Source organism: Centrocercus urophasianus, unplaced genomic scaffold (genome assembly GCF_019232065.1).
Source record: "Centrocercus urophasianus isolate 14NV4802_14NV808 unplaced genomic scaffold, USGS_Curo_1.0 seq_29, whole genome shotgun sequence".
In the NCBI taxonomy this organism is placed as follows: Eukaryota; Metazoa; Chordata; class Aves; order Galliformes; family Phasianidae; genus Centrocercus; species Centrocercus urophasianus.
Window position 1 is genome coordinate 8,870,583 of NW_024884855.1, and position 13,488 is coordinate 8,884,070.

The following is a 13,488-nucleotide window of genomic DNA, read 5'->3' on the forward strand; positions in this document are numbered from 1 at the left end:
AGTCCCACCTCCTTCAGTTGTTATAGCAATACACTTGCCATCTACAAATGCTGAAATTGCTATCAGCAAAAGAACATCTCAGAGGGTTATCAATGAGCCATTAAAACGTGCTGCCTCCTGACCGCCCTCGGTGCACCTCTGGAGGTTAGGACAGAAAAATAAAGCAAACACCCCGATTTTCCTTTTAATATGATTTAGTAGAAAGCATTTTATGTGTAAAAGGTAGCTGGTTATACTTTAACTTTTTTGTAAGTAGATGTGCAATGCTTACAGATGGCTACTAACATGATCCTCATTTTCAGAATCAATAATTGGACACGATGCCTATTCTCTGAACCACTTACCTACCTCAGAAGATTATCTGGATTCACTAATATCTGCTATGGAACTGATAAAACTTGATGTCAAAAGAACTGAGTATTAGAAAAAGAGAAATGGGCATGTCCAGATAATTGCAGCATTTCAGCCTGCATTTAGGCTCTTCACTGATCTGAAACCGCAAACAGACAAGTCAACGTGAGGAAAGTGAAGGGAAAGTACTCCGAAGCAGATATATATTTAGTAGCAGGTTAGACGGAGAGAAAAGGCTCAAGGACAATGGCAGGTCTTTTCTTCCTTCAGCTAAACCTCCAATGTATTTTTGTGGAAGAAAGCTAGTCTTTTGCTTTTAACTGTAGCCCAAAACTGCATTATGTCTCCTGGGTGCTTTGATTTTTTTCTCTTTCTAAATCTCAGCACATAGACAGCTCCAGGGCTCAGTAGGAGAAATTATTAAAAGCATGCCTGCAGAAGTAAAGAGATCAGTCATTTTCCTTATCCCCATCCCCTGTGTTTTATGAGCACTCCCCCATCCAGTGTTGTATGAGATTTCACGCAACCAGACGTGTCCTTTTTAAACAGACTGAAAAATGTAAAGTCCTTTAACAGCAAGCATTCTTTCAAACTGGAAACAACACATAAATGTGCTTCTACTCCTCAGAAAGGTCACACTCACCTTCAGAATTCTATCAAGCCAACTTCTTCTTTTTTGTCCTGTGCAATTCTATCATTTAAGTAGTTTTCAGCAGTCTTTACAAAATACACTGCAGTTTCACAGAACACAGAATCCTACTGTGAACATGATACAAGCAATCTCTGCCTCGTTATTTTTTCCCCAAGCTGCTTGATAAAACATCTGCACTTTGGAAACTTCAAATATCCTTCCTGCTCTACTATTAAAATGCACACGTCTTCTCTTCAAAATTAACAAGCTATCTACATTTTCAGCTTACAATTCTCCTCATTCCTTTTTATTTGAAATGAACACTGGTGTATTTTAGGTTATGATTTTCTGAATTATGTTTCATGGCATAAAAGTTGTACTGATTACATGTGGCATATTGTGACAACAGCAAATGCACTGAAATGCGATCCATTCTGATTAAAAAATAAGTAATTCAAAAATTAGGAAAAATCCTTTACGCCATTTCACACCTGCACCTTCACCTCTGAAATGTTAACGTGCATTGAACAGGACAGGAAAATGCCCAATAACCTATGAGTTGTCAAGAAGCCGATTCTACTCCTCTACTTGCCCAATCAAAACACAGTGGGAAATAAATTGGAAAGCACTCATTTTCATCACTCTTACCTGAATACTCTCCATCCATAAGGAGGTACAACGGCATTTCAGAGCTCTTTGCTCCAAACTACTGAACTCTAAGCATTAAGCACTGATATGCATTTGAAAACTGCCATTTGACACGCGGGAGAACAAATTATGCATCATTTCAGAGTCAGTACAAAAATCAGACCCCATTTAGAGTTTAAAACACAAAGCAAGAAGACGTCGCTCTGCTTATTCTATCTGTTAAAACAGATTTACTTACATGCTCCTATAATTAAGGATACACCTGAACTAGAGGATTTCCTCTCACACACCTATATGGGATCTGATAAAGACTGACTTGAGATAACATCATTAATCTGTTCAAGTCTTCAACTGCACACTGTGAAAAAGTTTCTTGCTTTGTTGCCAACTATCATCAGTAGCTGAAGTGACAGAGCAGATATCCTTCCACATGAGAAAAAGGTGGCATAAAATAATCAGTCACAAAATAACTTATGAAAGCCCACTGTAATAAACTCAGGGTAAAAACGTTTACAGAAAAATACTGCAAAATTTTCCAAATTCAAGTGGCTGAGTATCAGCTTCAGAAGGGATTTCTAGAGCTTACCTATGGTGCAGTTTGTGGTTATTTTTCTCCGCTTGGGGTTGTGTCGTAGCAATTCTAACTCTCGTTTGGTTGGCTCCCATGTTGAATACTTCTCTCCAATGCCTAAGCACACGAAAAGAAATTTTCAGGAAGTTGTTTAGTAGAAGTATTAAAAACTGTGTTCAAGTTTTAACTTAATGGACAGTATGTGGAAGTTTTAATCAATCTATGTACAAGAGACTGATTTCACAATAAAAAAAAGTTCAGAAGGACTGCAACCAACCTTCCAAGTAAGTTTTCCACTATTGGACAACAACTATTCTTCCAGTTTCAAAAAATAACAAAATAAAAATAACACTCCAGAGTTCACAAGAGTAAAGCCACTGTTACTCAAAAAATCCATCACTGTCTTTGTGCTCAGATTATGACAGCACACCAACGATTTTATAAGAAGATAATGGCTAGCCAAGAAATCTCATTAGCAAACTCTGACATGTTATTAAATATATCAAAGCTCAGCCAACTTAATGGACAGACACAATCTTAATCTTTATAGTAGAGATGACCAGCAGAAATGAGTACTTCAGATACACTGAACAGCATATTCTCCTAGTACCTGTTTGATGATGTGCTGTGACTAAGCATGACTTCTGATGCAGCACTGGATATCAGCAGTATTTGAGATTCACTGACATATATAACAATACCTAAAAATCTGATTTATGGTAGGTTTAAAAGCAACAACCAATCAACCCAAACTTTCCTAACGCTCAACTACCCTTTCTGTGAACTGCAGCTGTAATCTGCCAGCATTCTCTTTAAACATCAACGCTGTGTTTGTGATACAGTGCTCAAAAGAAGCTGCAGTAAAAATGAGTCAGTTAAGCAGTGCAGCACATTTATCTGAAGTAAGCACGGTTGTGTTCAGTATAAATCTGATGTGAGAAAAACAGACCAGGAAAGACTCATGTGCTGAGCAGTTAAGAACGACTGCAGTGCCTTACGTAGCACAGAGAAATTACTATGCAAGGTCAGTTATAGCGAGTCACAAAAGCATCTGGGCATTAAAAATAAAGAATAATAAGACGACAAGCAATCTATTCTAAAACTGAGGATTAAAGTCAATTAAGTGTTATTTTTCATGGAACGCATGGAGCAGAAGTAGTGCTGTGCTACAGAAAATAAATTATAAATCATACATATGAAAAGAAGAGTAGAAAATGTAGCTAGAGGCTTACACATTCTGCATAATATACATTAAATTTTAATAGCTCTTTGATCTTCATTTTCAGAAATAGCTATGCTTTTCAGAACCTACCCACCCAAAACTGTTCAATTCATAGTTACTACTGACCCTCCAGGTTCTAGCAATAAGAAGTCTCATTTTTGGATTCCTGAGGACAAGAAAATTCGTATTTACATCGATGCATCCCTTTATTTTATTTGATTCAACAACATCTCATGCAAGAAGCATAAGAAAAAATAGCAGAGTTATACAGTCCCTTTCCTTTATCCAAGGCTCAGCATCAAGGTACACACCCAGAAAAACAGGAAAGGAGCTAATTACTGCATAACAGATAGAGGAGATCAAACAGTCAAGTGCTCTGAATACACTGCACAGTGCAAGTAGGCAAATGCTGAATGAAGCAACTCCAGAGGTGCACGTATGGGCAGTTCATGTATGTCAGAACATTGACTTCCACTAAGTTTCACATTGGACGCCTTCAGGAATCTGTTCACATCTGTAATATTCCCCTAGGAATTTATATAAACTGGTCTGTTTAAAATCTCAGTCTCATCTTCAACACCTTGTGAGCACATGGCATTCGCCAACTAGAAGTTTGATTCCTGTGTTCAGTTTAATTATGCCCCAAATGGGTGCAGCCTGATAACAAGATGAAATCTCACAAATGAGATCTCATAAAATAATTAAAGCAAACAAAGAGAATTCTCAGATGTGTTGAAATCCTGTGGGTTGTTTTTTTTGTTGTTGTTGTCATTGTTGTTTTTTGGGACAAATAAAATTAACACCTGGAAACACACGTGCGCTCCACTTAAAGCATGCAATAGTCTCACATATCAGTTAGACTGCTCAAATGTATTTTCATTTATTTATATATAATTATATGGTTTAAATGCTTATAGAGTGGCAACCAAAGCATTTCATGAGAGCAGCTCTTCAAGTAAAGTTAAACACGACAAGCTGGGCAGGATTCTGGACAAATAGGACACTATTCAATTAAAATAAATGAGATCAACACAGCAACCATGTACAGTTAATGCCACCAGAAACACAGCACAGACAGACAACACTTTCTTAGAGAAGCCTTTCATTAGAAAGAGCACAAGTCAGAAACTTAAAAATAAAAAAATTGTTCTGCTTCTGAGCACAGCCTGTTATCCTCGAAATTTGGGGAACAAAAAGCACAAAACCAGATCCACTATGGATGGTTGTGTTTAAAAGTTACCAAATTCACCAATAATGATAAAGTTGCAGTGAGATCCATGAACATGCCAAAAACTCCAATACAAATTACCTTAAGCAAAGACTGGCAAAACATGCATAGATTACAACTAAAGGAAAGCAGTGTTACTGGAGTGAAGGTTCATCTTTTCTTTTGTAAATGATGCTACAAAATGACCAGATTCAAGTCAGCATGTGAAGCCTCCAGCTGACAATTCATATTGTTAGGCTGAATACACCAGTTTTCATTTTTCAGAGGATTTATCACACATGGATGAGTGAAGATGATGACGATGACAGGACCCAACTTACAAAACCCAAATTGTACGAGTAGTATTAGCATAGATGGTTTGGTTTCCTATCTTTCAGAAAATCCCGCTTCATTCCCACCCAAAAATGCAGACATTAAATAGAATGAAGGGCTCCATGTATCCTCACCTCTCTTGTTACTAAAGAATATTCAGTAACAACAACAACAAAAAAAAAAAAAAAGGAAGAGCTGCAACTTGTTCAGTGTTATATCGTATAACCCTGAACTACAGTCATGCTCGTGGAATCATCAAGCTAGGAGTTAACATTACAAAGAGTATGAAATGAATTTCATGACATTTGGGGTTTTTCTTAAAGTTTCTTCTCCAGGCATCATGTTGTTATGTGAACATCCTGTAAAGTTTACCTGAACCCTCTTCAAGCACTCTCAGTAGAGGCTTGGAAACGCACATTAGTGTAATACTGATCTTGTCACTCTGGCTAAAGGAAGGAGGGTTCCCTCTCACTTCATGGCTTTTCAGATGAGAGGAAATTGATTGTATTAATGGAGAAACGTGGATGTAATTTTCCACTACTTCTCACAAACCCATTTCTTTTTCATTCCTCAGATAAAATTGCTGAAAAACAATTTAACAAAGCAAAGCCATAATACAAAAGTTCCTAAGCCACAGCTTTAAAGAAAGACAAGCACTCCAGCAACCTGAAGCAAACTGCTGCCTTCTCCATTTTGTATCTCCACTGGTCATTACAGATTTGCTGCCTTAGCACAGAAGATGCAACGTATGTACTGGTATAAATATGCATCCATATGTAAGTGTGTATATACGTATACACATGCACACACTTCACCACAAGCCTGTGAAGTCTAAGAGGACACAGCAAGCCACTAAGTAGCTGGCTGTGTTACCTCAGAACCCAGGCAGGAGTGCACTGGAGAACAAACAGCTCCATCTTGGTTCAAAAGGCACCAGCATTCATCACAGTTAAGAAAATGTTCTTTGAATGCACACATTCAGAAGTCAGGAACTTAGGTGCCTCCCTCTTTGAAGGCACTGTAAGCAAGAGTTACCCTGTTGCGGCCAGTGAGTTTGGGACCCAAGACAACACATCTTAGCCAAGTTTGAAGGAGCTTTCAGAAAAGGCACACAGCCTAAACACAAGGTCTGAAACCACATCTCCACTGTGTCTTTCTTTCAAAAGAAGAGCTTTGTGCTACAGCATTTTATTCTGTATTGAGAACTCGCTGGCAACCTCACTGTCCCCCCCCCTCCTATGCCTGCATACCTTCAAAATGGGGCATTAAGAGAAAGAAGAATGCAATCTGCAATAAGAACCAAGTCAATGCAGTTATACTTTTGATAGGCCATCAGAAAAGCTCCAGTTAATTCCACGTTAGTCGCTATTTTTAAAATTGGAAATGAGGTTAAGAATGGTTTGAAGTCATATCAGCCCTTACTACGGCTGTCACATTGGAACAGGATGCCATGGATTCGCTAAGAGACCTTACTAGACAGTTGTTGTCTGTCTGTAAAGGTAGACTTCTCCACTTTAAGAAAACACACCCCTAGAGGCCACTGGAAATGGAAGATGACGAGCTACTACAACTGAAGCTTTAAAACTGCTCAGTTTGAGATCAATGCTACTTCCTTTCACTTCCAAAAAAAAAAAAAAAAAAAGAGAGAAAATATTCATTTTGGAGGAGTTCTGTCAAGGGAAGGGCACACGAAATTAAGTCTGCTGTAATTATGCACTCATTGGAACATATCCAAACAAGAGGAAAACAATTTGCATGATAAAACTGGCACAACTGTGATTCATGTCTAAAATGGCAGGATAACCAGCAAAGGGACGCTTGTTAGTGAAGTGCGTCGCCAGCCCACGCCTCTTACCTGTCATTGTACACTGGTAGTGAGAAACCACTGTTGGGGTGAAGGCTAAAAAAGAAAAAATTAGGGAAAGCAAACTGAATAATAAAACAAATGTGTGTACATATATTTGTGTGTCAATATTTCTACATAGATACTGTGCGTGTACTGTGAAAGCACAGGAGTGCAAGTAAGCTGGCACGTTCTATTAAAAAAAAAATCACACACAAAGGTGGCATTTCATGTGAGGGGAACAGACCTCTTGCCCGTAACACCTACAACAGCCTAAAGGAGCAGATGGTTACATGTGCTACCTAGTACAGACCTGACTGCTACTATGCAAGTTTTGCAGGATTAATGTTAGATATGCATTTATTTTTTTTTGCAATTAGAAATAATTTTGCTACAAGTAGGTGTGGCGCACATGATAAACACTAATAGCAGCTCCTGGAAAGCACTAGCTAAATCTCTGTCTCCCACAGCCTGCACAGCTATTTCTAAAGAGCTCTTTCTTCCCCTTACTTTGTTTTGCCATTGACAAAATGGGAGGGACAGGTATGATAAAAAACAGAAACAAGAAATTCAGGCAGGAAAACCAAACCTTGTAATTTCCAAGCTTTTCGTTGTTCTTCTTTGGCAATTTGTTCCATGTCTTTGTCGTATATGTAATCTTGACACATAAAGCAGTATATACCCCCATACAAAAGGTCTATGGCTGCAAAACAGAAGGGAAGTTGGGAGAAGAGAACGTGAGTTCATAAACTAATGCATGTTTTATGAGCAAGCTTTCAAGTCAGGCACCATCTTCCACATAATCCATGAGAAAAGTATCTGTACCTTGGAATCTGTGTGGAAAAAGAAATGGGAAACATTTCCAATTATGAGTTATTCAATTGCATCTGGCACAGCAACACAAAGCATTTGCCTCAGAATTGTAACTCACAACATACCTTCCAAACATAAGGAACTGAAAGGCGTAATCACAGAGACAGCTATACACTAATACCGTGTTATAATCTTAAGACTTGATTTATTACTTCCAGTTGTCTTAAGACATGCATAATTTCTACTCAAAGTCACTGAGATCATTGGAAAGCACCTACTTAAAACCCAAATGAAAACTCAAACAGGAGACAACACTGAAAAGGAAAGATACTCATCCTTGAGCAAGTTGATTTATCCCACAGATCTGGTGCCTCACAATTTGCCTTGTTTGAAGTGTTCCCTTTTAAGTGGGCGTCGGAACACTGAGCAATGTTACAAATATTTTCCTTTCACAACCCTAAACAAAAGAAAGCCAACAAACAAAATAAAGCAGCTAACTGGGAAATGACCTTTTGCTTGAAGATAGACCAAAGGAGGAGCAAAGTGTGAATTAATCATAGCAAACTGCTGATTTTTCAGTACATTGGAACAGAAAAAAGCCACAATTGAAGTTAAAAAAAAATCCTACAAGCTTCATGTAGCAGACAGATGAAAAATGCATTCCCTTCAGAGTGCATGCTCCATTTATTTTATATCTACATTCTTTTTATTTGTAGATGAATAATATTATGAAAATAATCTCACTATAGCCCTGTTTTAAACAAAGGAAACCTCCTCCTTCTCGATCAACTTTTCAGTGATCACATCAAGTTGTTTGTTACTTCTAACAAGTAACAAAGAGAACAGTAACTAAAGAAGTTTGCATAACGTCTATTAGATGACTGCTAATCATCGCTGTTTCATTATTTCAGTCTTTTGCTTTGTTTGGACCCCAGCTTGTGGAAGAAGCGAAGGGCTGCTGGCATTTACCTCCTCCTGTAACATCAAGCACCACAATTTCCACCTGGCTATTGGGAGGATCAAATGAACTCCTTCAACAGAACATCACAAAAGTGAAGGAGGATCTCAGTTGTGCTGGAGAGCAGAAACAAAACACTGTGCCATGTTAGGGGAAAAAAGAAAATCACAATTAAGCTGCACAGTATTATAAAGTCATAATATTTAATCCGTTATCTAATGTACTATCAGTCAAGCACAGCTATCAAAGAATCTGAAGCTTCAAAGTATTGGTCTTGATACAAAAAAATCAAATATTGTCCTCCATATTATTATTATTATTTTTTTTGAAAGGCAAACTTACCCAATGAAATTAAATAAAAAAGCAGGGCTGCAATATTAGATTCTAGCAGAATATTAGATAAATGGGGCACTCTGTGAGCACTGAAACATTCAATCTGCCATCAGAATGGGCAGTCATACTATGTGTTTTCTTATTTTTCCAAACTTTGAAGATTTATGCATGTGAGTGCTAAATGTCAAGATGAAACCCAACAAGAGATCACCTTACATAAGCCACTTATTCAGAGCTGAGTGAATTTCTGGTGTAAATCAGAAAGTTTAACACAAACACTGGCTGAGTAAAAGCTGTAATTGTCCACTGCCTGATTAAGGACCCTTGAGAAAAATGTCCTCTCTTCAGCATACTTATGTGAACAATACAGCTGTATATATGCCAACACTTTTTATGTCGTTAAAAAGACTGCGATAGGTTTTGGACAAATTACCTCAAGCACCAATAAAAAGGAGGTTCTACAAGCCTGATTGCAATGCAGAGGAAGGGAAGGAATTTCTAATGAAAGACAAGAGACAGCTGCTCAGTTTCCAGGATCCTTGGAGAAAAAAAAAGTCTCCTGGTAAAGTTTTTAAGTTGATTTTTTCCATTTAGCGCAACTTGATTTTTCAAACTGGATTTTTTGTCCAGGAAACCCAGTCAAAAACATCCCAACAGTTAAGTCTGCAAATACACACACAACAAATTGTATTACTTGCATTAATGCTTGAGATCACAGAATTAACATAAACAGGCCTCAAACTCGTGAGAAGTTTGGGAACGACTGGCCTGGAACCAGCACCTAAACGTTTCTGCTTGGACCACCACCAGCTCTCCATGGTGCCCCACATTGCTCACCATCAATGTCCCTTCGCTGGGCTCCTCCATGCCTCCCTGACCCCCCAGCTGTCTGCTTTCCTAGCACTACCACCACCCCTCTCTGATCACAAGAACCAGCTCACGAGTTTCAGGATACCCTCAGATCATTTTATTTTCTCCCAAAAATCAAAGCATTTAATTAGCTCTTATCACTGTATTTTAATTCTGTTTTAACTTAACATAATTACACAACTGATGACACTGTGAAAGTAAGGTATGCATCCAATAGAAATGCTTTCTTCCTTTCTTTCATAGGAAAGAACCAGAAGAAGCTTAAAAGAATCATCTTGTCATGTTACTGAATTGTATTATTCTGCATTCCTGGCTCCATACCATTATATACCATTTTTCTTTGCTTCTATACCTTCAATACTGACAGCAGGCTGCTATTTAATATCAGAGTGATTTCTGTCATATCCCTTCTTACACAAAACTCTGGACAGCTGCAAAAAATAGTAAGGAGAAAGTCAAAGATCGCCATTTAGAAATAAAGGCATCAGTCTGAAGAAGAATCAGAGAGGAGAACGTAGGAATGAGAGCAACTTTATCAGGCAGCACAAGTGATGAGGAGTTCCAGTTGTCACTCAGAGGTGAAAGCTGAAATTTAGGCAGCAAAAGGTCTTCATCCTCTCCATCTGGGAGCCATGTAAAGTGCTTCAAGCTTGAGTGCTTTACTTTGCCAAGCATATCCACTGATGTCTTTGTGAAAAACGTTAAGAGGCCAGAGATAGTGGGAACAAGAAAACAATACATAAGCAAGCAGGTAACACAGCAGGTATGCATGCACATCCTACTGACCAAGGAGTGTTTACGTTCAGCTTTTGAAAGACCCAGGTGACCAGAACTAATGCTGTTTGGCTGAATAGGGCATGTTTCATTGCAACATATCCTTCAGGAGATGACCTGTGATCCACACTTTGGTATCATCCTCCTTGGAATAACCGTTTCATTGAAGGACAGCAAAACACACAGCAACACAGAATTCTGCTCTGGGAATTACTAAACTGAATTCATACCTTTATTTTAGTATATTACCTAGACCAAGATTAATTCTCTTAGGAGTTTGTGTGACATAGTTGTGGCATGTTATCAAGCTCAAACCAGCACATCTGCATATTCTGTGCAAGAAATTGCATATTGCATTAACTATTCCTAACATAGCAGAAGTATTAACTGAACTAACAAAGCCTGAGCAATGCAGAATGTTAAAAAAACCCAAACATTCAGCAGGATCTTACCTCGCCTACCTTTCACCCACACCCACAATTCAAGGAACATATTAAAACAAGTACAGTATCAATAACAAGGACTGAACAGGCAAGCAGCTGCAAGAGCACAGGTACTGCTATACAGTCAGGATGTGAGTGCCTAATTCATACTGCTCAGGGAAGCAGAGATAACAAGGGATGTATTTTAAGAACACTTTGGACTATGATCCTGAAGGCTCCTGAAACACTGAGCAGTTAGCTGCAAAAACATTGCTTCCAGTGCTCAGACAGCTGCTGCAGCTGAAATCTATGATATTTCTTAGAACAGTGATTAAGTGTGCAACTCCTGCTAGTCTCCATGGAGACTGATGTTGGCTCAGCAAAAAGTCACCAAGTGTTTTAAAATAATTCCTGTTCATTTTGAAATTTCTAAGCACTTAACCCGTTTTTGCCTATTAGATGTTATTTTCTCCAATGAAAACTGCAGCACTGAAAGCAACAGAAAGTACGAGCAGAACTAGGCATTTTTACAGCTCATTTCACATGCAGCTGGAAGTTAAACACCAAAACATACATTAGAAAAATAAAAAAGGAAACTCCAAAGCTAGAAATGAAGCAGGCAGCTGTATTATCTTCACATTACATGCATTTGTGCTCTACGTACTTCACAGTTAACCACAAACTAACAGTTCTTTGGAACAGGATCACACTGTACTGTGTTTTGCCTTGTACAATCAGCTTTTGACACAAAGGCTGTACATCTTTTGCTAAGCACCTTCTCTGATATATTCTCAATTATCTAGCACCACTAAAATAAATACAGCAGCCTTCAAGCAAGAGCACATCCTTCTCAAAGCATCTCCCTCCTCTGTCCAGCTTTTGTTTTTCCATTCAAGGCAATGGGAGACATTTCACTATAGCAGATCTCAGCAAATTCTACCTTGCACGGAAGGTAACGTGGAAGAATTCAGGCTGCCCAAACACATGGCTGAAACAGCAGCTCACTACATGTACAATTAATGGCTCCTTCAAAAGAGTTTTCCTTAAATATAGTAGGCTTAACAGTAAAAATACTACGATGTTTACACAGTAGCCACAGATAAACAGGCAAATGCTTTATAATGGTCTCAATTTAGAACTGTATACACATCTTTTAAACAGTAGGTGTGGCTTAAACTGGAAGTATTTTTTTTTTCCATATGTATATTCTACCAAAAATCCTTAGAGTTTTACTAGGGAAGAGTTTTACTAGACAAATTTCTACTTCTGCATTGGTAAAGATTCCCAAACAACCCAATCCCAGTAACTGAGTTCAAAACCTCTTTGAGACTGTATCTCACAAAAAGCAGTAAGAAGCATCACACAGGTTTCTTCATTGGGTTTGGGGTGTTTTTGTTGTTTTTTTTCTCCTAGAGCACGAGCACATTGACCTACTGCTGTTTCTAGCATTTCTAAACCAGGTTACCTCCCAGCTCCGACCTTCATTCTTTCTAAGCCATCAACACCACAATTGCTGCAAAGAAGAAAATTAATAGAACAGCTGATGCTGAATGGGACCTCTGAGGTTACCTTGTCCTGTTCCATCAGGGCCATCCAGAGCAGGGTGCCCAGACCCACACCCAGATGGCTTCTGAGTATCTCCAGGCAGACAGTCAGTACTGTCTTCCAGTACTGCACCATTCAGGTAATTTACAGTCTTAAATTTACAGTCTTAATTTACAGTCTGTACCACCATAGAATCTACACTCTTTGTGCACACACATGATGAAAATTTGCTTAAGACATCTCCTTCATAAATAGTGAATTTATATGCCAGTTTCTTAAGCACAGGATTACACAGCACTACAGGTCTTCTGTAGCACCTTCGTCTTCATGGAAACTGAAAACAGTTTTTTCTGTGAGCGCTTAGGATTAAGTGAAATGAAACTCTGGCCAAAACAGTAAAGGGACATTCCTTCTAGGAAATAATGCCTTTTTTGCTCTTTATCATTCTACCAAAAATGTACTTTCATTTGAAGATAAATGCTGTAAATCAAGCAAAATTTGATTCAGTCGTAGTCCTGATAGAAGCAAATATCTACCCACCTCAACATAACAAGAATTCTAATATAAGATCGTCTGCATTATAACAAAAATGTTACCAGAAAAAATTCTTAGGGATTCTGCTATGATGTGCAATTGATTCAGAGCACTTTTGAACAGCCCTATGCAACTGGAATGCCTTTCTGTACTATTTTTGTACTACTATGAACTTACAGTACATATGAAATGCACTTTTTTTTTTCCTGATCTTATTTTTCCCCGTACCCAACAAATATTTCATGGAAGGTGCTCTACTCAGTGTGCCCTACTCCCTTCATCTTTCCAGAAGATCCGGGTTTACTACACTTAAGGACAAGCACTTGAATGAAATTTCTTCAAAAGAAGCTGAATATGTAGGGCAGTGAGTTTCTGAAGCATGAGCAAATGATAATGAGAAGCCTTAACGACAAGATGTGAATCACAGAATATA

General features: G+C 38.3%; 1 protein-coding gene across 2 annotated transcripts in view; it reads right to left on the reverse strand.

Moving 5' to 3' along the window:
- The window catches only part of USP22 (ubiquitin specific peptidase 22), an 87,407-nt gene that overhangs the window by 39,544 nt on the left and 34,375 nt on the right, over positions 1-13,488 (reverse strand). The window contains exons 3-5 of one of the 2 annotated variants that reach the window (XM_042828144.1): positions 7,396-7,509; positions 6,819-6,863; positions 2,217-2,318 (exon numbers count right to left, since the gene is read on the reverse strand). In XM_042828144.1, the coding sequence (XP_042684078.1) occupies positions 2,217-2,318; positions 6,819-6,863; positions 7,396-7,509 (261 nt within the window). The remainder of the gene's footprint in view (positions 1-2,216; positions 2,319-6,818; positions 6,864-7,395; positions 7,510-13,488) is intronic. The other variant, XM_042828146.1, reaches the window with a different exon arrangement.